Here is a 22,473-nt window from a genome sequence, read left to right as displayed (position 1 = left end):
AGGGACGGGGGCTGGGATTTAAAAAATTGGACAAAACACACATCACTACATAAAGACAGACCTTAGACGAGAACATAGCAAGGCATCAACACGTGACAACAAAGCATGGTAGCAGCATTAAACATGGTACAAACATTATTGGGCACAGACAACAGCACAATGGGCAAGAAGGTAGAAAAAAACTATACATTACGCAAAACAGCCACAGCTGTCAGTATAAGTTATAAAACAAACTAACGAAACTTCCTTGCATCTGCTACACAAGCTAAGGCCTCAAACTGGTTTCAAACAAATACAACTGTCATTTGATACATTTCTACAGAGATTTTTTTTTACCTGAGGGGAAGACAGGCACAGCGAATTAACAGGGTAGTTATCATTCCCAGTTCTGAAGACATTAGCTAGGAAATCATACAACTCTGGTGATTTAATTTTAGTAGATAAATAATAGCAAGGTGTTAGTGATCAATAGATTTGTTAATCATACACAGACAAAGGCTGTCTCCTGATTCTCCACCCTTCTCCAAAAGTGTGCACTTGCACACTCCCTCTCATGGATTTAATAACAGTGGATACTCCCTTCAGCCAATGCTTACATTTTTTATTTAACTAGGCAAATCAGTTAAGAACACATTCTTATTTACAATGACGGGCTAGGAACAGTGGGTTAACTTCCTTGTTCAGGGGCAGAACGACAGATTTGTACCTTGTCAGCTCGGGGATTCGATTTAGCAACCTTTTGGTTACTGGCCCAACGCTCTAACCACTAGGCTACCTGCCACCTCAATCCCAATGCTTTTAAATCCATGATGGAGAGTGTACAAGTGAACACTTTGGGATAAGTGTTGAGAATCAGGACACAGCCAGACAATAACAACGCTACCATTCATTCAGACTCAGTATAGAACATTTACGGAAAAAGCCACTCTTCTTCTCCAGACAGTGTTTTGCTGTGTTGCAGAAGTAGCATGCCCAGTCCAGCAGGTGGTATTAGTGCACCATGTACTCCTTGCACTTGTTCAGTTTGATCTGGCAGAAAGAGAGAACTGCAACCAGCATGTAGATACCCGCTGCGATGAAACAATTATAGCCAACTTGGTTGTACAGGTCGTAGATGATATGTGGAGGGTTTTGACTGCGAGGAAGAGATATGGTGAGAAAATAAAAGAGTAGGGCTCTACCTCAACTTGTCTTTCCATGATTCCTCACAGGTTGGCATTTGTTGTAATGAATCTTGCCCTGGAGGCAGCTCTGCAGAGTGGTCACTAGCTGCCACAGCCAAAAAGTTATAAAATCATATTTTAAACCTAACCACACTGCTAACCCTAACCTTAAATTAAAGATAAGGGTTTGAATATTTTTATGCAGAAATGTTTGTTTTAATACATGTTTACTATATAGCCAATTTTGACTGCTGCTGGCCAAGATTGCGGAAATTGCTCAGTTCTGCCTACAGGTCAAGATTCATGACAATAAACGTCATCCGCTGATTACTCGCCGCCTCTCTTCCTTTTCAACCTTTTTGGTCCTCCCCTCTGACCTTCTCCAATGAGTTATGAGCAGGAGGTGAGGAATCAAGGAAAGACGAGCCCTCTTTTCTACATCCTCTACTGTATAGACATAGGCTGATTCCTATGGGGCGGCAGGTGGCCTAGAGCGTTGGGCCAGTAACTGGAAGGTTGCTGGATCGAATCCCCGAGCTGACAAGTTAAAATGTCCTTCTGCCCTGAACAAGGCAGATAACCCACTGTTCCCCGGTAGGCCGTCATTGTAAATAAGAATTTGTTCTTAACCTACTTGCCGAGTTAAATTAAAAATATCCTCCCCTCCCTATGTTACATTACACCCATGTGCATGTCTCCATCTCCTGTGCTACATTTCTGAAGTTATTCTTCCATAGTGAGTCAGAGGTGTGTGTGTGTGTGTGTGTGTGTGTGTGTGTGTGTGTGTGTGTGTGTGTGTGTACTCACTCGTTGTGCATGTCTTCCTCATTGAAAGGCACATCCTCTATCAGCACAGCAGAATGTGGTGAAGAAAATACCGAACATTGCCTGAGGGATAGCGAGAGAGAATCTGATTATTGCTAGGTTGCAAATGACTTGCCGTGATGACATGACTATTCTAAAACAAACATGGATGTGATGAGCAGAACAAATAGCCTAAAGGGAAATTAAACCTCACAATGAGATTTCCTTTGATAACAAACACCTGTAACAGAGTAAGCCTGGATGCTGTTAATCCATATCGACTAACCACTCAGTATAAATTCTGACTAAGTCCTTGTGAGGCAAACCAATGTGACATGAGAACTATACAATTCACTGTCATAGCTAAGTGATTTAGCTTGTTAGCTAGCTATGTGCATTGATCTCACACACAAAAGGGTGGGTATAGTTGGTGGAACGTTCCAACAGGAATCTGTTCCAAAAACTTCGTAAAGTACAAGGTTGCCAACAAACAACGCATACAAAGTAGCACGATCAATTCACCTAGCTAACTAGCTGCCGAATAGGCATCAACTCACCACGTAGCTTATTCTTAATGTTTGTCCATAGGCTTCCAGAGACATTTTTCTGAATAAACGTGGTGAGTGAAAACTTTATGAAATAGCCCACTCCATACCCGGTATCTTATTCGGCCGATATACAAGTTTGAATGCGTTGTTTGTTGGCAATTCCTGTTGGAACGTTCCACAAATTATACCCACCCCACACAAAATATTGTCATTGTGTAGCGTGGTTCGTTCTGCGTTGTGTACTTTTAATTAGGACACTGCCACAACTGGAGGTCTGCTGGTTGGATTATTTTTTATTTGCCCTGCACACGAAGAGACAACACACAATACTTTAGCCCTTGGCGCAGTCACAGCTCTCAGACACCTTAATAGCCGAAGGTCAGGCAAAAGAGAACAATAAGCGGGTACGGAAATACAGATAACCCGCGATGGGCCAAACCAAAATATACAAATCTTTTACAATCACGTGTATGTACAATATTGATATAAAAAGTGTTTGTACACCAAAAAAATTACATTAGCTATGCAGCTGTAATTAAATAAAAACTCACTGAACTATTATTATTAAGATCCCCTCTTGACGTGGCCTATTTGAATTGGTCCTTGTGTGCAATTTGGTGCATAATCTAGGGGAACAACATCCCACTGCTACATTTGCATGCAAATAACTGTAAACAACCCATACTTTTTCACCATCTATCAATAACCTAGTCTTCAAACAATCACTGACAATGACACATACTAATCAGTTAAGAAAAAATTCTTATTTACAATGACGGCCTAGGAATAGTGGGTCAACTGCCTTGTTCAGGGGCAGAACAAAAGAGTTGTACCTTGTCAACTCGGGGATTCTATCTAGAAACCTGCCGCCCCCATAATAATAAGCAATTTAAACCAATATAGTTAAAGTTACAATTTATATCTTACAAGCATTATGATTCCCCACATACTGACAACAATACCGCAGGCGGCCAACTTGGGACCGTAAAACAAACACAAAACCCTCCTTTAGACTCAAATAACGACTTAAACTCAAAATACTATTTTCACTACGGGAACTGTTGTAGTTCCCAATTTGAAAAGCGAAAAGGCACTTTGGCGTCTATTTGTCCATTTGATTTAGTTTGTCGAACTAGCTGTTCCGAGGAACTCCAGTGTCAGGTGATTTAGTATGGAGAAAAAAATGTATGACATGTATGCATTCACTACTGTAAGTCGCTCTGGATAAGAGCGTCTGCTAAATGACTAAAATGTAAATTTACGGAAACCGGAAGAACGTTTTCAGCCAGGATATGTTCAAATATCTAGTAAATTAAAAAAAGTTGCCAGAAAAGTTGACCGAAAATATGTACTTTAAATATATTTTTTATAGGAACCCAATCAGTTCTACTTATTATTATTTTCCTCCACAAATAGTTGCAGTGATATAGCTCAATAAATACTGTAGACTTGAACACAATGCATTCGTTTTGGGAACAGGGCACCCCCGGGCATAGCCCAGAGCGAAGTCGGCTCAAAACAAAGTGAGTGGAGTAATGAGGAGTAATGAGTAATGTGGAGTAATGAGTAGGATTCGGTTTTCACATGCAGAACTGTTTGCTTTTGATAAAAACGCTTCATCTCCCTTCCCAACGAAAAGTAGTTTGAAAATGTAAAACATATATTTTATGGAAAGGAGATGGATGTTTTTGAATTGCACCATGCTGCCTTGTTGACAACATGGCCGAGCAGCGCAGATTAGTGTTCTATTTGAGAGGGGTCTTCTCCATCGTCACTTTTGCCGTACATGTGACCATAGAACAGCGCCCTGTGGCTCAGCATTTTCGAATACACCCAGTGTAAAAGTGTATACAAATCAAAGTTTATTGGTCGCATACACAGATGAACAGATGTTTTCACAGGTGCAGTGAAATGCTTGTGTTTCTAGCTCCAAATGTGCAGTAATAATACCTGACAATATGTACATAATCACAAAACTAAAAAGACAGCAATTAAGACATTTCAGAACGAGCAATGTTCTGAAATATAAATTGTAATTTATTAGCACACGGAGGCAGGGATGCGTGTAGAAGAATCACGTTAATCAGATGTCATGGGTCTAGTGCAAGTACAGATGACCACATGTAGTAGTTAGTAACAGCGACACCCTCAGGCACGCCAAGTAATTACATGTACAGTGCATTCGAAAAGTATTCAGACCCCTTGACTTTTTCTACATTTTGCTAGGTTACAGCCTTATTAAAAAATGGATGAAATAGTTTTTTCCCCCTCATCAATTTACACACAATACCCCAAAATGACAAAGCAAAAACAGGTTTTTAGAAAGTTTTGATAATTTATTAAAAATAAAAAACTGAAATATCACACTTACATAAGTATTCAGACCCTTTACTCAGTACTTTGTTGAAGCACCTTTGGCAGCGATTACAGCCTTGAGTCTTTTTGTGTATGACTCTATAAGCTTGGTACACCTGTATTTGGGGAGTTTCTCCCATTCTTCTTCTTTCAAAATATATATAATATATATACACTACCATTCAAAAGTTTGGGGTAATTTAGAAATGTCCTTGTTTTTGAAAGAAAAGCTTTTTTTTGTCCATTAAAATAACATTGATCAGAAATACAGTGTAGACATTGTTAATGTTGTAAATTACTATTGTAGCTGGAAACAGCATATTTTTTATTGAATATCTACATAGGCGTACAGAGGCCCATTATCAGCAACCATCACTCCTGTGTTCCAATGGCACGTTGTGTTAGCTAATCCAAGTTTATAATTTTAAAAGGCTAATTGATCATTAGAAACCCCTTTTGCAATGTTAGCACAGCTGAAAACTCTTGTCCTGATTAAAGAAGCAATAAAACTAAATACAATTAAATAAAGGTTTTAATTTAACCTTTATTTAACCAGGCCAGTCAGTTAAGAACACATTCTTATTTACAATGACGGCCTACCGGGGAACAGTGGGTTAACTGCCTTGTCCAGGGACAGAACGACAGATCTTTACCTTGTCAGCTCTGGGATTCGATCCAGCAACCTTTCGGTTACTAGCCAATGCTCTAACCACTAGGCTACCTGCCACCTATGTATATTTGTAAACAACCGCTGGTGAACGAAATCTAAGGAAGTCTCGAGGTTTTGCTTGCCTGAGGTAGAGTATCTCATGATAAGCTGTAGACCACACTATCTACCTAGAGAGTTTTCATCTGCCTTTTTCGTAGCTGTCCACATACCACCACAGACCGATGCTGGCACTAAGACTGCACTCAATGAGCTGTATACCGCCATATGCAAACAGGAAAAAGCTCATCCAGAGGCGGCGCTCAAAGTGGCCGGGGACTTTAATGCAGGGAAACTTAAATTGGTTTTACCTAATTTCTATCAGCACGTTAAATGTACAACCAGTTGGAAAAAAACTCTAGACCACCTTTACTCCACACACAGAGACGCATACAAATCTCTCCCTCCCCTCCATTTGGCAAATCTGACCATAAATCTATCCTCCTCATTCCTGCTTACAAGCAAAAATGTAAGCAGGAAGCACCAGTGACTCGGTCAATAAAAAGTTGTCCGATGAAGCAGATGCTAAACTACAGGACTGTTTTGCTAGCACAGAATGGAATATGTTCCGGGATTCTTCCGATGGCATTGAGGAGTACACCACATCAGTCACTGCCTTCATCAATAAGGTGCATCTATGACGTCGTCCCCACAGTGATTGTAAGTACATATCTCAACCAGAAGCCATGGATTACAGGCAACATTCACACTGAGCTAAAGGGTAGAGCTGCCGCTTTCAAGGAGCTTGACTCTAACCCGGAAGCTTATGAGAAATCTCGCTATGCCCTCCGACGAACCATCAAACATGCAAAGCATCAATACAGGACAAAGATCGAATTGTACTACACCGGCTCCGACGCTCGTCGGATGTGGCAGGGCTTGCAAACTATCACAGACTACAAAGGGAAGCACAGCTGAGAGCTGCCCAATGACACAAGCCTATACCTTATACCCTGATGAAGACAGCTTGCCTGTCGAAACGCTGGATATTACATTTTTGCATCTGAGCTTCTAGTGTGCGGCTCTCCTTTATTTTCAAGTTTTCTACCCCGCTAGCCAGCACCTCGCCTAAATAGGTGTGCATTTATTTTTCTTCTACAATGACACAAGCCTACCAGACGAGCTAAATTACATCTACAGTTGAAGTCGGAAGTTGGAGTCATTAAAACTCGTTTTTCAACCACTCCACAAATTTTTTGTTAACAAACTATAGTTTTGGCAAGTCGGTTAGGACATCTACTTTGTGCATGACAGAAGTAATTTTCCCAACAACTGTTTACAGATAGATTATTTCACTGATAATTCACTGTATCACAATTCCAGTGGGTCAGAAGTTTACATACACTAAGTTGACTGTGCCTTTAAACAGCTTGGAAAATTCCAGAAAATGATGTCATGGTTTTAGAAGCTTCTGATAGGCTAATTGACATCATTTGAGTCAATTGGAGGTGTACCTGTGGATGTATTTCAAGGCATACCTTCAAACTCAGTGCCTCTTTGCTTGCCATCATGGGAAAATCAAAAGAAATCAGCCAAGACCTCCAAGATTGTAGACCTCCACAAGTCTGGTTCATCCTTGGGAGCAATTTCCAAACGCCTGAAGGTACCACATTCATCTGTACAAACAATAGTACGCAAGTATAAATACCATGGGACCACGCAGCCATCATACCGCTCAGGAAGGAGACGTGTTCTGTCTCCTAGAGATTAATGTAATTTGGTGCGAAAAGTGCAAATCAATCCCAGAACAACAGCAAAGGACCTTGTAAAGATGCTGGAGGAAACGGGTACAAACATATCTTTTTCCACAGTAAAACGAGTTCTATATCGACATAACCTGAAAGGCCGCTCAGCAAGGAAGAAGCCACTGCTCCAAAACCACCATAAAAAAGCCAGACTACGGTTTGCAACTGCACATGTGGACAAAGATCGTACTTTTTGGAGAAATGTCCTTTGGTCTGATGAAACAAAAATAGAACTGTTTGGCCATAATGACCATTGTTATGTTTGGAGGAAAAAGGGGGAGGCTTGCAAGCCGAAGAACACCATCCCAACCGTGAAGCAAGGGGGTGGCTGCATCATGTTGTGGGGGTGCTTTGCTGCAGGAGGGACTGGTGAACTTCACAAAATAGATGGTATCATGAGGGAGGAAAATGATGTGGATATATTGAAGCAACATCTCAAGACATCAGTCAGGAAGTTAAAGCTTGGTTGCAAATGGGTCTTCCAATGGACAATGACCACAAGCATACTTCCAAAGTTGTGGCAAAATGGCTTAAGGACAACAAAATCAAGGTATTGGAGTGGCCATCACAAAGCCCTGACCTCAATCCTAAAGAAAATTTGTGGGCAGAACTGAAAAAGCGTGTGCGAGCAAGGAGGCCTACAAACCTGACTGTTGCATCAGATCTGTCAGGAGGAATGTGCCAAAATTCACCACAATTATTGTGGAAAGCTTGTGGAAGGCTACCCAACACGTTTGATCCAAGTTAAACAATTTAAAGGCAATGCTACCAAATACTAATTGAGTGTATGTAAACCTCTGACCCACTGGGAATGTGATGAAAGAAATAAAAGCTGAAATAAATCATTCTCTCTACAATTATTCTGACATTTCACATTCTTAAAATAAAGTGGTGATCCAAACTGACCTAAAACAGGGAATGTTTACTAGGATTAAATGTCAGGAATTGTGAAAAACGGAGTTTAATGTATTTGGCTAAGGTGTATGTAAACTTCCGACTTCAACTGTATGCTCGCTTCGAGGCAAGTAACACTGAAACATGCATGAGAGCACACAGCGGACGACTGTGTGATCACGCTCTCCGCAGCCGATGTGAGTAAGACCTTTAAACAGGTCAACATTCACAAGGCCGCAGGGCCATACGGATTACTAGGACGTGTACTCCGGGCATGTGCTGACCAACCGGCATGTGTCTTCACTGTCATTTTCACCCTCTCCCTGTGAGTCTGTAATACCAACATGTTTCAAGCAGACCACCATAATCTAAGAACCATGGGACAAAACAACTCTTTCTGCAACTGGATTCTGAACTTTCTGAGGGTAGATAACAACACATCCGCCACGCTGATCCTCAACACAGGGGCCCCTCAGTGGTGGGTGCTCAGTCCCATCCTGTACTCCCTGTTCACTCATGACTGCATGGCCAAACACGACTCCAACAACATCATCAAGTTTGCCGATGACACAACAGTGGTAGGCCTGATCACCGACAACGATGAGACAGCCTATAGGGAGGAGGTCAGAGACCTGGCCGTGTGGTGCCAGGACAACAACCTCTCCCTCAACGTGATCAAGACAAAGGAGATAATTGTGGACTACAGGAAAAAGAGGACCGAGCACGCCCCCATTCTCATCGACGGGGCTGTAGTGGAGCAGGTTAAGACCTTCAAGTCTTTGGTGTCCACATCTCCAACAAACTATCATGGTCCAAACACACTAAGACAGTCATGAAGAGGGCACGACAAAACCTATTCCCCCTCAGGAGACTGAAAAGATTCGGCATGGGTCCTCAAATCCTCAAAAGGTTCTACAGCTGCACCATCGAGAGCATCCTGACTGGTTCCATCACTGCCTGGTATGGCAACTGCTCGGCCTTCGACTGCAAGGCACTACAGGGGGTAGTGCGTACTGCCCAGTACATCACTGGGGCCAAGTTTCCTGCCATCTAGAACCACTATACCAGGCGGTGTCAGAGGAGGGCCCTAAAAATTGTCAAAGACCCCAGCCATCCTAGTCATAGACTGTTCTCTTTGCTACAGCACGGCAAGTGGTACCGGAGCGGCAAGTCTAGGTCCAAAGGGCTTCTTAACAGCTTCTACCCCCAAGCCATAAGACTCCTGAACAGCTAATCAAAGGGCTACCCAGATCCCTTTTTTACACTGCTGCTACTCTCTGTTTATTATCTATGCATAGTCACTTTAACTCTACCTACATGTACATATTACCTCAATTACCTTGACTAACCGATGCCCCCGCACATTGACTCTGTACCGGTACCCCCTGTATATAGCCTCGCTATTGTTATTTTACTTCTGCTGTTTAATTATTTGGTATTTGTTATTTTCAATTTTTTACTTAACAATTTTTTCTTAAAACTTCTCAAAGCATTGTTGGCTAAGGGCTTGTAAGTGAGCATTGTATTCGGCGCATGTGACAATTAAAATTTGATTTGTGGGAACTCCTTCAAGACTGTTGGAAAAGCATTCCTCGTGTAGCTAGCTGGTTGGGAGAATACTAAGAGTGTGCAAAGCTGTCATCAAGGCAAAGAGTGGCTACTTTGAAGAATCAAAAATATATGTAACATGTTCGACCACACAATCCCGCACAGTAGGTGGCGGTATGCACAAACAAAATGTGCGTCATGATACCAAAGAAGAATCATGAACACGTGGTGTGAATTTTGGACCAATCAGCATTTGGGATTTATTTGCGCACGTTAAGTCTTTCCTTCGTCCACATTGTCATTTGTGTACGTCATTTATTTTTATCTACATATTTCTGATTATTGCAACAACAACAACAAAAAACATAAGATCCGTGTTAATAAAATGTACAGGCTCACTGAAAACAGTTGCGGACTGCAGACAAAAATATAAATATTGTAGGACGTGGACGAAGTTGGTATTTGTATTGCCAGCTGAGCCTGCAGTGCAAGCAGGCTAACTAACCTGAAGATTAGCTAACTAGCATCACTAAACGGCGTTATTCACAGGAAAATCTGCATCTGTTCAGCAACTACAAAAAGAAAAATGACTTCAGCCTCAACGAAGGTAGGTTATTCTCACGTTTTGATTTTAGCCGTATCTCTTGCTGTTAGCTAGGTCCTGCACAAATCTAACGTTAGCTCATGTTAGCTACCTAACGTCGTCAGCTAACAAGCGAATTCGAATGGCAGCCATGTAACCGCTATTTAAGCGCACCTGGGTTATTCCAAAGATACATTTGCATTTTACTGTCTTTCCTATACCAGACAACTCAACGTTTGAAGGAAGAAAAAAAAACATTCGTCTTATAATAAGTCAAACACTCAGGACGTGGCTGAATTTTGTCAACTTTTTTTCTCACTTCCATGTACTTTTGTATGGAAGCTACCACTCGAGGGCACTGTCTGCATGGAGGAAAACCCCTCATTGATGATCTCTTAAAATAAAGATTAAGTCTGCATTGCAACCGTACAAAACACCAATGTTGAATAAAATTGACTAATCCTGTTTTGATTTTATGATGCCATCAAATCAATCTTTATTTGTCACATGCGCCGAATACAAGTGTAGACCTTACGGTGAAACGCATACTTACAAGCCCGTAACCAACAGTACAGTTCAAGAAGAGTTAAACTTTTTACTTTAGTTTCATGTTAACACAACAATGAGGCTGCTATATACAGGGGGTGCCGGTACTGAGTCAGTGTGTGGGGGTACAGGTTAGTTGAGGTAATTTGTACATGTAGGTAGGGGTGAAGTGACTATGCATAGATAATAAACAGTGAGTAGCAGCAGTGTACAAAACAATTTGATTAATTGTTCACTAGTCTTATGGCTAGGGGGTAGAAGTTATTAAGGAGCTTTTTTTGTCCTAGACTTGGTGCTCCGGTACCGCTTGACGTGCGGTGGCAGAGAGAAGTCTGTGATTGGAGTCTGACAATTTTATGGGCTTTCCTCTGACACCGCCTATTATATAGGTCCTGAATGGCAGGAAGCTTGGCCCCAGAGATGTACTGGGCCATACGCACTACCCTCTAGCGCCTTACGGTCAGATGCCAAGCAGTTGCCATACCAGGCGGTGATGCAACCGGTCTGAATGCTCTCAATGGTGCAGCAGTAGAACCTTTTGACTATCTGGGGACCCATGCCAAATCTATTCAGTCTCCTGAGGGGGAAAAAGTTTTGTTGGGCCCTCTTCACAACTGTCTTGGTGTGTTTAGACCATGATAGTTTGTTGGTGATGTGGACACCAAGGATCTTGAAGGTGTTCCTTTTGTCCAGGGGGGAAAGGGCAGTGTGGAGTGCGAATGCGTCATCTGTGGTTCTGCTTGGGCGGTATGCGAATTGGAGTGGGTCTAGCGTATCCGGGAGGATGCTGTTGATGTGAGCCATGATCAGCCTTTCAAAGCACTTCATGACTACTGATGTGAGTGCTAAGGGGCGGTAATCATTTAGGCAGGTAACCTTTGCTTCCTTGGACACAGGGACTATGGTGGTCTGCTTGAAACATGTAGGTATTGCAGACTCGGTCAGGGAGGGGTTGAAAATGTCAGTGAAGACACTTGACAGTTGGTCTGTGCATGGTTTGAGTACACGTCCTAGTAATCCGTCTGGCCCCACGGCTTTGTGAATCTTGACCTTTTTTTAAAGGTTTTGCTCACATCGGCTCCCGAGAGCGTTATCACACAGTTATCCAGAACAGCTGGTGCACTCGTGCATGCTTCAGTGTTGCTGGCTTCGACGCGAGGATAAAAGGCATTTAGCTCATTTGGTAGGCTCCGTCACTGGGCTGCTCACATCTGGGTTTCCCTTTGTAGTCCATAAAAGTTTTCAACAAGGCATTGCCTTGTAATAGAGTTGATCATACAGTGCATTGGGTTTCTTTAAAGCCTTATTTTAAAATGGATTACATAAAATCAATGTACACACAATAACCCATAATGACAAAGTGTTAAGTTTAAAAAAATTAAATGTTAGCTAATTCATAAAAAAAAACCATCTTATTTACATAGGTAATCAGACCCTTTGCTATGAGACTCGAAATAGACCTCAGGTGCATCCTGTTTCCATTGATCATCCTTGAGATGTTTCTACAACTTGATTGATGTCCACCTGTGGTAAATTCAATTGATTGGACGTGATTTGGAAAGGCACACCTGTCTATATAAGATCCCACAGTTGACCGTACATGTCAGAGCAGAAACCAAGCCATGAGGTCAAAGGAATTGTCTGTAGAGCTCAGAGACAGGATTGTGTCGGCACAGATCTGGGGAATGGTACTCTTAACATTTCTGCAGCATTGAAGGTCCCCATGAACACAGTGGCCTCCATTCTTAAATGGAAATAGTTTGGATCTACCAGGCCTTTATGTTAGTGGCCAGACGGAAGCCACTCTTCAGTAAAATCCACGACAGCCCGCTTGGAGTTTGCCAAAAGGCACCTAAAGGACTCTTGGACCATGAGAAACATGATTCTCTGGTCTGATGATTGAACTATTTGGCCTGAATCCCAAGCGTCATGTCTGAAGGCGACTTGGCACCATCCCAACGATGAAGCACGGTGGTGGCAGCATCATGCTGTGGGGATGTTTTTCAGTGGCAGGGACTGGGAGACTAGTCAGGATCGAGGGGAAAGATGAACAGAGCAAAGTACAGAGAGATCCTTGATGAAAACCTGCTCAGGACCTCTGACTGGGGCAACGGTTCACCTTCCAACAGGACAACAACCCTAAGCACACAGCAAAGACGCAGAAGTGGCTTCGGGACAAGTCTCTGAATGTCCTTGAGTGAACCAGCCAGAGCCTGGACTTGAACCCAATCAAACATCTCTGGAGAGTCCTGAAAATAGCTGTGCAGCAACACTCACCATCCAACCTGACAGCGCTTGAGAGGATCTGCAAAGAAGAATGGGAGAAACTCAAATACAGCTTGTAGCGTCAAACCCAAGAAGACTCGGCTGTAATCGCTGCCAAAGGTGCTTTAATAAAGTACTGTGTGAAGGGTCTGAATACTTATGTAAATGTGATTTATAAAAAAAAAAAAAATGTCTCGTGTTTTTGCTTTGTCATTATGGGGTATTGTGTGTGGAATAAGGCTGTAACGTAACAATGTGGAAAGTCACGGGTCTAAATACTTTCCGAATGCACTGTACATACTGTACTTCAAACAACCTTAGCTACTGTCTCAAAAGAAAATAGGATAATTCAAAAGGTATTGATTTAGGTGTTTTCTGCTTTAATTTTCAAGGTTGGGGAGATCTTCTCAGCAGCAGGAGCTGCTTTCACCAAGTTAGGGGAGCTGACCATGCAACTGCACCCCGTGGCTGACTCCAGTCCCGCAGGGTGAGAATACACACACCAAGTTAGAGATAAATATCTGTATCGATTATGTAGAGTTGCAAGTCTAGTCTGATTTATAAGTCTACTGATCATGACTTTGTAATTTTTGGGCTTGTGTCACTTGTAGCACACTGTACACATTACACTGATATGTGCTCCGTCTTGAATATCCCCGCCAAGAAGTCATTCTGAGGAAACGCTGTTGCGTCATTATTACCAGAAAGCACTCGACACCCACCCACGCCATGTCCACCCTCTCTTCGTCTCTGACCGCGTTCAAGGGCATCAATCGCTGATCACCAACTGACCAGACTGATCTACAAAATCATAATGTGTAGTTATTTAAGATGCTAGGTGATTTGTAGATCTGTGCAGAGCAACTGCAATGTAGTCTAGTGGATCTGTAACGCCCTGTGTGTCGTTGCAGAGCTAAGTGGACGGACACTGAGATTGGGCAGCTGAGATCGGCCGTGGTGAGGTTTGGTGATGACCTGAACTCCCTCAGCTCTGTCATCAAGGAACGCACTGTGTAAGGATCCCCCCGTCTCTCTTCTCATTCCTTATGGCCCTCTATTGTAATCCTTCACCCGGTCTTGGTCTCTTACCCCTTGTATCTCTCTACTTTGCTCCATTCGCGTCTGGGTGACGTGTCCAATGAGAGGTAGCTCTAAAGCAATAGGAAGATAGTCTATCAGTGACACAAGCCCTGATGAGCTAAACCATCACTAGAAGATCTAAAATATCACATTCAGATCTATTTACCTACACATGCATTGTACTATCCATCTGCTAGTGCTAAAGATCTATCAATTCATGATGGTTTACTTTAAAAAAACATATTTGACAGGTTACTGGTTGAATCACCACCGCTAACCTGATCCTACCTTGTCTCCTCTTCCGAAGGGTCCAGATTAAAAGTACAGTGAAGAGGAAGCTCTACGACGAGAGTGGGATGCCCATTTCCACCGACTCCCCAAAAAAGACCGTCAAGAAGACTGCTGTTACCATGGCCACCGCGGCAACCCCAACTGTCATTGCTATGCCGACCTCACAGGTCATCATGAAGGCAGGTGTCCAGGGCAATGTGACTCTGGCCATTCCCACCATGAAGAAACAGAAGTCTGCAGGTGAGTGGAGATTGATTCCTTCCTTCATCCATCAATACATTTTGTAGTTGCCATCTTGGCAATGATTTGTAATTAGTCCCACCCTCAGCCTTTTTTTTTTTTTTTTTTTTACCTCAATATTGGAAGTGTAATAGTAAAGGATTGTTTTTCAACAAAATATGTGTGATGCAATTAGAAAAGTCCTTGCAGATCCAATTGAATAGTTTAACTGTGAAAATATTTAGTCTTTGTCTATTATATTTGAAACAATGGGATAAAGAAAAAGACTTGGCTCTTCCTGCCTGTGTGTTCCAGCTGATGTGACTCTGAGTGCTCTGAATGACTCTGATGTCAACTCTGACCTGGTAGACATAGAGGGACTGGGAGAGGGATCCAACTCCAAGAAACTCAACTTCGATCAGGGTGAGAGAGAACGGGCTTATTTTGACTACTATTTAGTGATAATGCACAACCTTTCCTATTGCCCGAATGAGGGGACACCAATAATTACTGGTCTTCAAGACAGGAATAAAGAACTCTCTGGGAAGAAGAAAGGTATGTTTCATGATCAAACACTCATGGTGTGATTGTGATTAACATACAGAAACTAAAGTCCTTTTGTTCACCCGACCTAGAATACCACAATCAAATGCCCAAGATAATTCTCTTCGGTTATAATCACAGCCCTGTATATTCCCCCTCAAGCTGATACCACAATGGCCCTAAAAGAACTACACTGCACTTTTTGCAAACTGGAAACCACATCGGAGTCCATGCTTCAAGATTGTTTTGATCACGCGGACTAGGATTTGTCCCGGGTAGCCTCTGAGAATAACATTGACGAATACACGGATAACCATGACTGAGTTCATCAGGAAGTGTATAGGAGATATTGTACCCACGGTGACTTAAAACCTACCCAAACCAGAAACTGTGGATGGATGGGCAGCATTCGCACAAAACTGAAAGTGCGAACCACAGCATTTAACCATGGCAAGTGACTGGGATTATGGCCGAATACAAACAGTGTAGTTATTCCATCCGTAAGGCAAACAGGCAAAACGTCGGTGCAGAGACAAAGTGGAGTCGCAATTCAACGGTTCAGACATGAGACGTACAGTTGAAGTCCTAAGTTTACATACACTTAGGTTGGACTCATTTAAGTCATTTTTCAACCACTCCACAAAATTCTTGTTAACAAACTATAGTTTTGGCAAGTCGGTTAGGACATCTACTTTGTGCATGACAAGTAATTTTTCCAACTATTGTTTAGACAGATTATTTCACTTCTAATTCACTGTATCACAATTCCAGTGGGCCAGAAGTTTACATACACTAAGTTTGACTGCCTTTAAACAGCTGGGGACAGCTGGGGACACATGGGGACAAAGATCATACTTTTTGGAGAAATGTCCTCTGGTCTGATGAAACAAAAATAAAACTGTTTGGCCATAATGACCATCGTTATGTTTGGAGGAAAAAGGGGGAGGCTTGCAAGCCAACGAACACCATCCCAACCGTGAAGCACGGGGGTGGCAGCATCATGTTGTGGGGGTGCTTTGCTGCAGGAGGGACTGGTGCACTTCACAAAATAGATGGCATCATGAGGAAGAAATTATGTGGCTATATTGAAGCAACATCTCAAGACAGTCAGGAAGTTAAAGCTTGGTTGCAAATGGGTCTTCCAAATGGACAATGACCCCAAGCATACTTCCAAAGTTGTGGCAAAATGGCTTAAGGACAACAAAGTCAAGGTATTGGAGTGGCCATCACAAAGCCCTGACCTCAGTCCTATATAGAACATTTGTGGGCAGAACTGGAAAAATGTGTGCGAGCAAGGAGGCCGACAAACCTGACTCAGTTACACCAGCTCTGTCAGGAGGAATGGGCCAAAATTCACCCAACTTATTGTGGGAAGCGTGTGGAAGGCTACCCAAAACATTTGACCCAAGTTAAACAATTTAAAGGCAATGCTACCAAATACTAATTGAGTGTATGTAAACTTCTGACCCACTGGGAATGTGATGAAAGAAATAAAAGCTGAAATCACTCTACTATTATTCTGACATTTCACATTCTTAAAATAAAGTGGTGATCCTAACTGACCTAAAACAGGATTTTACTAGGATTAAATGTCAGGAATTGTGAAAAACCTAGTTTAAATGTATTTGGCCAAGGTGTATGTAAACTTCCGACTTCAACTGTATGTGGCAGGGTCTACAGACAATCACGGACTACACAGGGAAAACCAGCCATGTCGCGGACATCGTCTTGTTTCCGGACAAGCTAAACACCTTCGCCCGCTTTGAGGATAATACAGTGCCACCGACGCGGCCCGTTTCCAAGGACTGTGGGCTCTCCTTCTCCGTGGCCGACGTGAGTAAGACATTTAAGAGTGTTAACCCTCACAAGGCTGCCGGCCCAGACGGCATCCCTAGTTGCGTCCTCAGAGCACGCACAGACCAGCTGGCCGGAGTGTTTATACTAGCGATACACCGTTATGACATTTTTGGCCGATACCGATATCCAATATTTTCCTTGCCAAAAAAAACCCGATACCGATATTTACAATTTGTGGCCTTTTAAGCATTCTATTACAGTTAACTATTGTTGTAACTTTAATGGGTTGTAGAGTTAATGTTTAAGTTAATTCATTGAGCTGTATCTAAAGATTTCCTTTAGTTGTTTTACATATGTAATTGTATTAGAATTTGTGTGTTGGAGATTGAGAGAACTACATACATATTTTGTTGTATTGGATTACGCTTTGACTGTAAGTTCCAGAATGCCTTGCGACAGGAAGTAGAGAGAGAACGCGGCAGTTATGTACAAGTGATTATCCTGACTTTCGCTAGCAACTTTCTTTTGTTTTGTAGAATCTAAAGTTGTTAAATGTAACGCAAACAAGTAGTATTACTAAAAGAAGCTTTCATTTCAAACCTGACGTCCCGAGTCATTACTTTGAAGATAGTTATTCTATAACTATTTAAAACACATACATGGACGCAGCGGTCTAGGGCACTGCATCTCAGTGCAAGAGGCGTCACTAGAGTCCCTGGTTCGAATCCAGGCTGTATCACATCTGGCCGTGATTGGGAGTCCCATAGTGCGGCGCACAATTTGGCCCATCGTCGTCATTGTAACTGACTGTAATCTGACTTGCCTAGTTAAATAAAGGTTACACGCACACCACACTGACCAAAAAGTTATTTTGTTGGCATTTACGTATATCCCCATTACCAGTAAAACATAATCAAAACCTATTTCTTTCACTTACTTGCTGTGCTTTTGGTCATTTGTTTCATTCTCAACGAGCATTTCTATGGAATGCCGTTTGGGTCTTTGCGTGTCAAAAAAGATATGACATCGGTTTCAGTAGCTATAGTTAGCTAGGTGTCGTCTAAAATAACCCTAATTTATAAGACTGTTCTTATTTGATTAATGGTGGTCGGACCCGTCTATGTGAAGCTAGCAACAATAAGGATTAGCCACAATAGTGGACTTTGCGGTTAGCCTTAAATAAAAGTATGGCATAATTCTACTATTTGTATTCATTTGCATTACTGTCAATGACTTTTATTTTGAAGACAAACCTCATTCCACTAATGTGGCTAGCGTCACAACACAACCCGGTGCGGTCGACCCTCACTAGCCAAATGAAGCTAGCTGCCTGCTTATAACATTAGTTTTGGGCAACAGGGTTAAGTTGCTGACTAGCTATTTATTTGCATGAACAGAAGTTCAATTTAAATAGGTGAACAACAAGTGGCAACCTAGCTAATACTTACGAGGATTCCTAAATCATTGCTAAGAATAATGGAACATTGTTTTCAGGCTGGTTGTATTGGTGCTAGCTAGGTACCAAGCTAAAGCTAGCTACCCCAGAAGTTGCGGTCGAACAAATGATGCTTTATTACCAACGCGGTGTTGTAAACCCATCGTTCGTGGCCGGTGTTTGCTTGTTTGCAGATTTTGTGCAGCTTTGACAGTGCTACTGTCTTTTTTGACACGCAAAGACCCAAACGGCGTTCCATAGTATGTATGTATGTCGTGAAGCTATTACTGTGTAAATCCGGTAGGGCAACATCTGAAAAAATAGCGTGCTTGGTAGTGTGTACCGGTGCTCGACCAGTCGGCGAAAGCCAACATCACCCACAACAGAACGGTTGATTGTCAAGGGCAATGAATTCCATTATCTTGGCTTTAATAGATTTCACCTTGGAGTTGCCTCGCTGAAATTTTCTTACTCTTTCAAATGACTGCTCGACTTGTTGACTGCTCGATCCACACAGCAGACATTGTGGGCTAGTTTAGGAATGCTGTGTTGCACGTATAGCGCCAAATTGTACGTGGCGTCATTACATCATGTACCTACGTTATATAGGTATGCACATCGGCCGATTTCCGATATGATCACCGTTTTTTTATTTGTTTTTATATCGTGCATCCCTGGTGTTTACGGACAATTTCAATCCCTCCCTATCCCATTCTGTCCCCACTTGCTTCAAGATGTTCACCATTGTCCCTGTACCAAAAAAAGCAAAGGTAACTTAGTAATTTAGTTATCGCCCCATAGCACTCACTTCTGTCATCATGAAGTGCTTTGAGGCTAGTTAAGGATATCACCTCTACCTTACCTGACACCCTAGACCCACTTCAATTTGCTTACCGCCCCAATAGATCCACAGACGATGCAATCGCACTGCCCTATCCCATCTGAACAAGCGGTATTCCTATGTAAGAATGCTGTTCATTGACTATAACTCAGCATTCAACACCATAGTACCCTCCAAGCTCATCATTAAGCTCGGGGCCCTGGGTCTGAACCCCGCCCTGTGGAACTGGGTCCTGACAGGCTGCCCCCAGGTGGTGATGGTAGGAAACACCTTCGCTTCGCTGATCCTCAACACAGGGGCCCCACAAGGGTACGTGCTCAGCCCCCTTTTGTACTCCCTGTTCACCCAAAACTGCGTGGCCACGCACGCCTCCAACTCAATCATCAAGTTTCCAGACGACAACAGTAGTAGGCCTAATTACCAACAACGACAAGTCAGACTACAGGGAGAGTATTGCCAGGAAAATAACCTCACTCAATGTCAACAAAACAAAGGAGCTGATCGTGGACTTCAGGAAACAGCAGAGGGAGTACAGCCCTATCCACACCGACTGGACCGCAATGGAGAAGGTGGAAAGCTTCAAGTTCCTCGGCGTACACATCACTGACTATCTGAAATGGTCCACCCAGACAGACAATGTAGTGAAGGCGCAACAGCGCCTGTAATGAAGGCTCAACAGCGCCTCTTCAACCTCAGGATGCTGAAGAAATTTGGCTTGGCCCCTAAAACCCTCAAACTTTAAGATGCACAATTGAGAGCATCCTGTCCAGCTGTACTACTACCTGGTATGGCAACTGCACCGCTCTCCAGAGGGTGGTGCGGTCTGCCCAACGCATCACCGGGTGCAAACTACCTGCCCTCCAGGACACCTACAGTACCTGATGTCACAGGAAGGCCAAAAAGATCATCAAGAACATCAACCACCCGAGCTACGGCATGTTCACCCCGCTATCATCCAGAAGGCGAGGTCAGTACAGGTGCATCAAAGCTGGGACCGAGAGACAGAAGATTTTCAACCTTAAGGCCATCCGACTGTTAAATAGCCTTCACTAGCCGGCTTCCACCCGGTTACACAACCCAGCACCTTAGAGGGTGCTGCCCTATACATAGACTTGGGACACAAGTCAATTTAATGTTTAAATGTTTACATACTGCTTTACTCATCTCATGTATATACTGTATTCTATTCTACTGTATTAGTCAATGCCACTCCATCACTTAATTCCATTCTTTTACTTTTAGATGTGTGTATTGTGATTCATTTTTAGATACTACTGCACTGTTGGAGCTAGGAACACAAGCATTTTGCTACACCCACAATAACATCAGCTAAATGTGTATGTGAACAATAAAATTTGATTTTAAGTTATTACTATATCTGAGGGGCAGCATGTAGCTCAGCGGTTAAGAGTGTTGGGCCAATAACTGAAAGGTTGCTGGTTCGAATTCCAAAGTCCACTAGGTGGGAAATAAATATTTCTATGTGCCTATTAGGAAGGCACTCTGAATAAGTGTCTGCTAAATTAAAAACTGTATAGGGAAAGTCTAAATTAACATGCCATATCTAAAAGATATAGCTTAGATCTTGCAGAAAATATAGTAACCGAGTTTGTGGAAAGTCAGTTCTATAATCTTGCCAGAAAGATCCACCATTTTTTCCAACTAAAATGTTTTTCTTTGCTCCTCTCAGACAACCTGAACCTCGACTCCAGCTTCATCATGAACTCCAGTGACCTGCCACTCCTCTCTCGTTGACCTCAAGATGTTTTCATTAGCACCCTATTTCCTACATAGTGCACTACTTTTGACTGGAGCCTTATGGACCCTGGTCAAATGTAATCCACTAAATAGGGATTAGAGTGCAATTTGAGACGCAGCCCAGACATTTCTCCTATGGACAACAGCCGAGATCCTTCAGATTTGCCTTGGCGGATCTCTATGGGTGCATCTGAAATGGCACCTTATTCCCTGCTTTTTAAGCCAAGGCCTATGAGGGACGCAAATTTCTCTTGCATGAGGAATGTGTTGGTGGATGTAAATAATGGTATTTTATTTATTCATACATGATTGTACTACACAAAAAGATAATGTGCAGAGATGCATGGCCAAGGACTACAGTGTGTAGATTTTGCCATCTTGGTTTATGTCAAATATGATATCTGGGTAGGTGGCCCTGCGAATTCCCCTTTGACAATGCTGCAACTGCAAACTGTTGTATATGTAATCATGCACTTGTGAACCCAGTGTTGAGCTCACCAGCAAATTAAACTGGTATTTGAAAAGCATACTGGATAATATAGATATGAACACAATTGTATCAAAGGACAGGAATTAGTTTAGTGCAGTTTTGTTTGAAACAGTGGATTATCTTATTGTTCAAAACATGACCCATTATCCTTCAAGGTAATTTTTTTTTGGGGGGGGGGGGGGGGGGATATTTCTCGGTCAGTTATTGACAAACATTTGTAGTTTTATATAGAGGCTTACTCTAAAGACAATCAAATGATCTGTGCGATTTGCTGAATTATGTTGAATAAATAAACTTGTAGTTGGTAATATTTAATTCAGGAGTCATGTCACTCAATGTGTAGTCTTTATTGAAATGAGATTTTATACAATTGAAAACACTGGTGGGTACAGTAAGTGTAAAACAAACAAACAGGTGCAGTGATGTTTTAGTGTCAGCCAAAAGTGCCTTTGCATTAGGGCACAGAGATTTTTCACCTTGTTGGTTTAGGTATTTGAACCAGCTACCCATTGGTTACTGGCTCAAAGCTCGAACCGCTAGTGTTTAAATACTAGGGGTGTGAAATTAGGCCTATTTCCGGCCATTTATGCTTACACAATATCCCCAACTTGCCAAAACGAAGTAATATATTCAAATTATCACCAATCCTCAGTAGTACACAATGAGGGACAGCCAGGCACATTGTAAAAATATGCCACTGTAATACCACTAACACATGTCTTATCGGAAGAAGTCCTAACTGAGTAAAATAAAAATGGTAGAATATGAACAGGAATTGATGCCATTTTAGCTCCAGGTTGAGGAGTAGATAAAGATGTATTGTAGACAAGTGTGTGGCTGACTGGAGCAGCACAAGCCATAC

The 22,473-nt window shown here is 42.4% G+C and overlaps 2 protein-coding genes across 6 annotated transcripts; one reads left to right on the top strand and one right to left on the bottom strand.

Annotated features, from left to right (window-relative positions):
• Positions 1 to 297: 297 nt before the first annotated feature.
• rnaseka (ribonuclease, RNase K a) lies at positions 298 to 4,336 on the bottom strand. Its single transcript, XM_045722554.2, is given in 5 exon segments — positions 298 to 1,135; positions 1,971 to 2,027; positions 2,029 to 2,051; positions 3,443 to 3,521; positions 4,302 to 4,336. Coding segments are annotated over 5 exon segments (339 nt in total). The 3' UTR covers positions 298 to 990.
• Positions 4,337 to 10,015: 5,679 nt separating this feature from the next.
• On the top strand, positions 10,016 to 21,926 carry LOC106608937 (BPTF-associated chromatin complex component 1). Of its 5 annotated transcripts, XR_006770609.2 has the most exons (7): positions 10,019 to 10,370; positions 13,550 to 13,644; positions 14,069 to 14,170; positions 14,545 to 14,768; positions 15,063 to 15,170; positions 16,962 to 17,123; positions 21,054 to 21,926. XR_006770609.2 is itself a non-coding variant. In XM_014207180.3 (6 exons), the coding sequence occupies exons 1-6, from the start codon at positions 10,350 to 10,352 to the stop codon at positions 21,116 to 21,118; spliced, it is 615 nt and encodes a 204-aa protein (XP_014062655.2). In that variant the 5' UTR covers positions 10,022 to 10,349; the 3' UTR covers positions 21,119 to 21,926. The 5 variants fall into 5 exon arrangements, 3 of the variants coding, with proteins under 3 accessions (XP_014062656.2, XP_014062657.2, XP_014062655.2); XR_006770610.2 differs by lacking the exon at positions 14,069 to 14,170 and having other exon boundaries at positions 10,016 to 10,370; XM_014207180.3 differs by lacking the exon at positions 16,962 to 17,123 and having other exon boundaries at positions 10,022 to 10,370.
• The last annotated feature ends 547 nt before the right edge of the window (positions 21,927 to 22,473 follow it).

This window comes from Salmo salar, chromosome 07, assembly GCF_965601325.2.
Source record: "Salmo salar chromosome 07, fSalSal1, whole genome shotgun sequence".
Taxonomy (NCBI): Eukaryota; Metazoa; Chordata; class Actinopteri; order Salmoniformes; family Salmonidae; genus Salmo; species Salmo salar.
The sequence above is the reverse complement of the archived record's forward strand: the minus strand, read 5'-3'. Positions and strand labels throughout refer to the sequence as shown.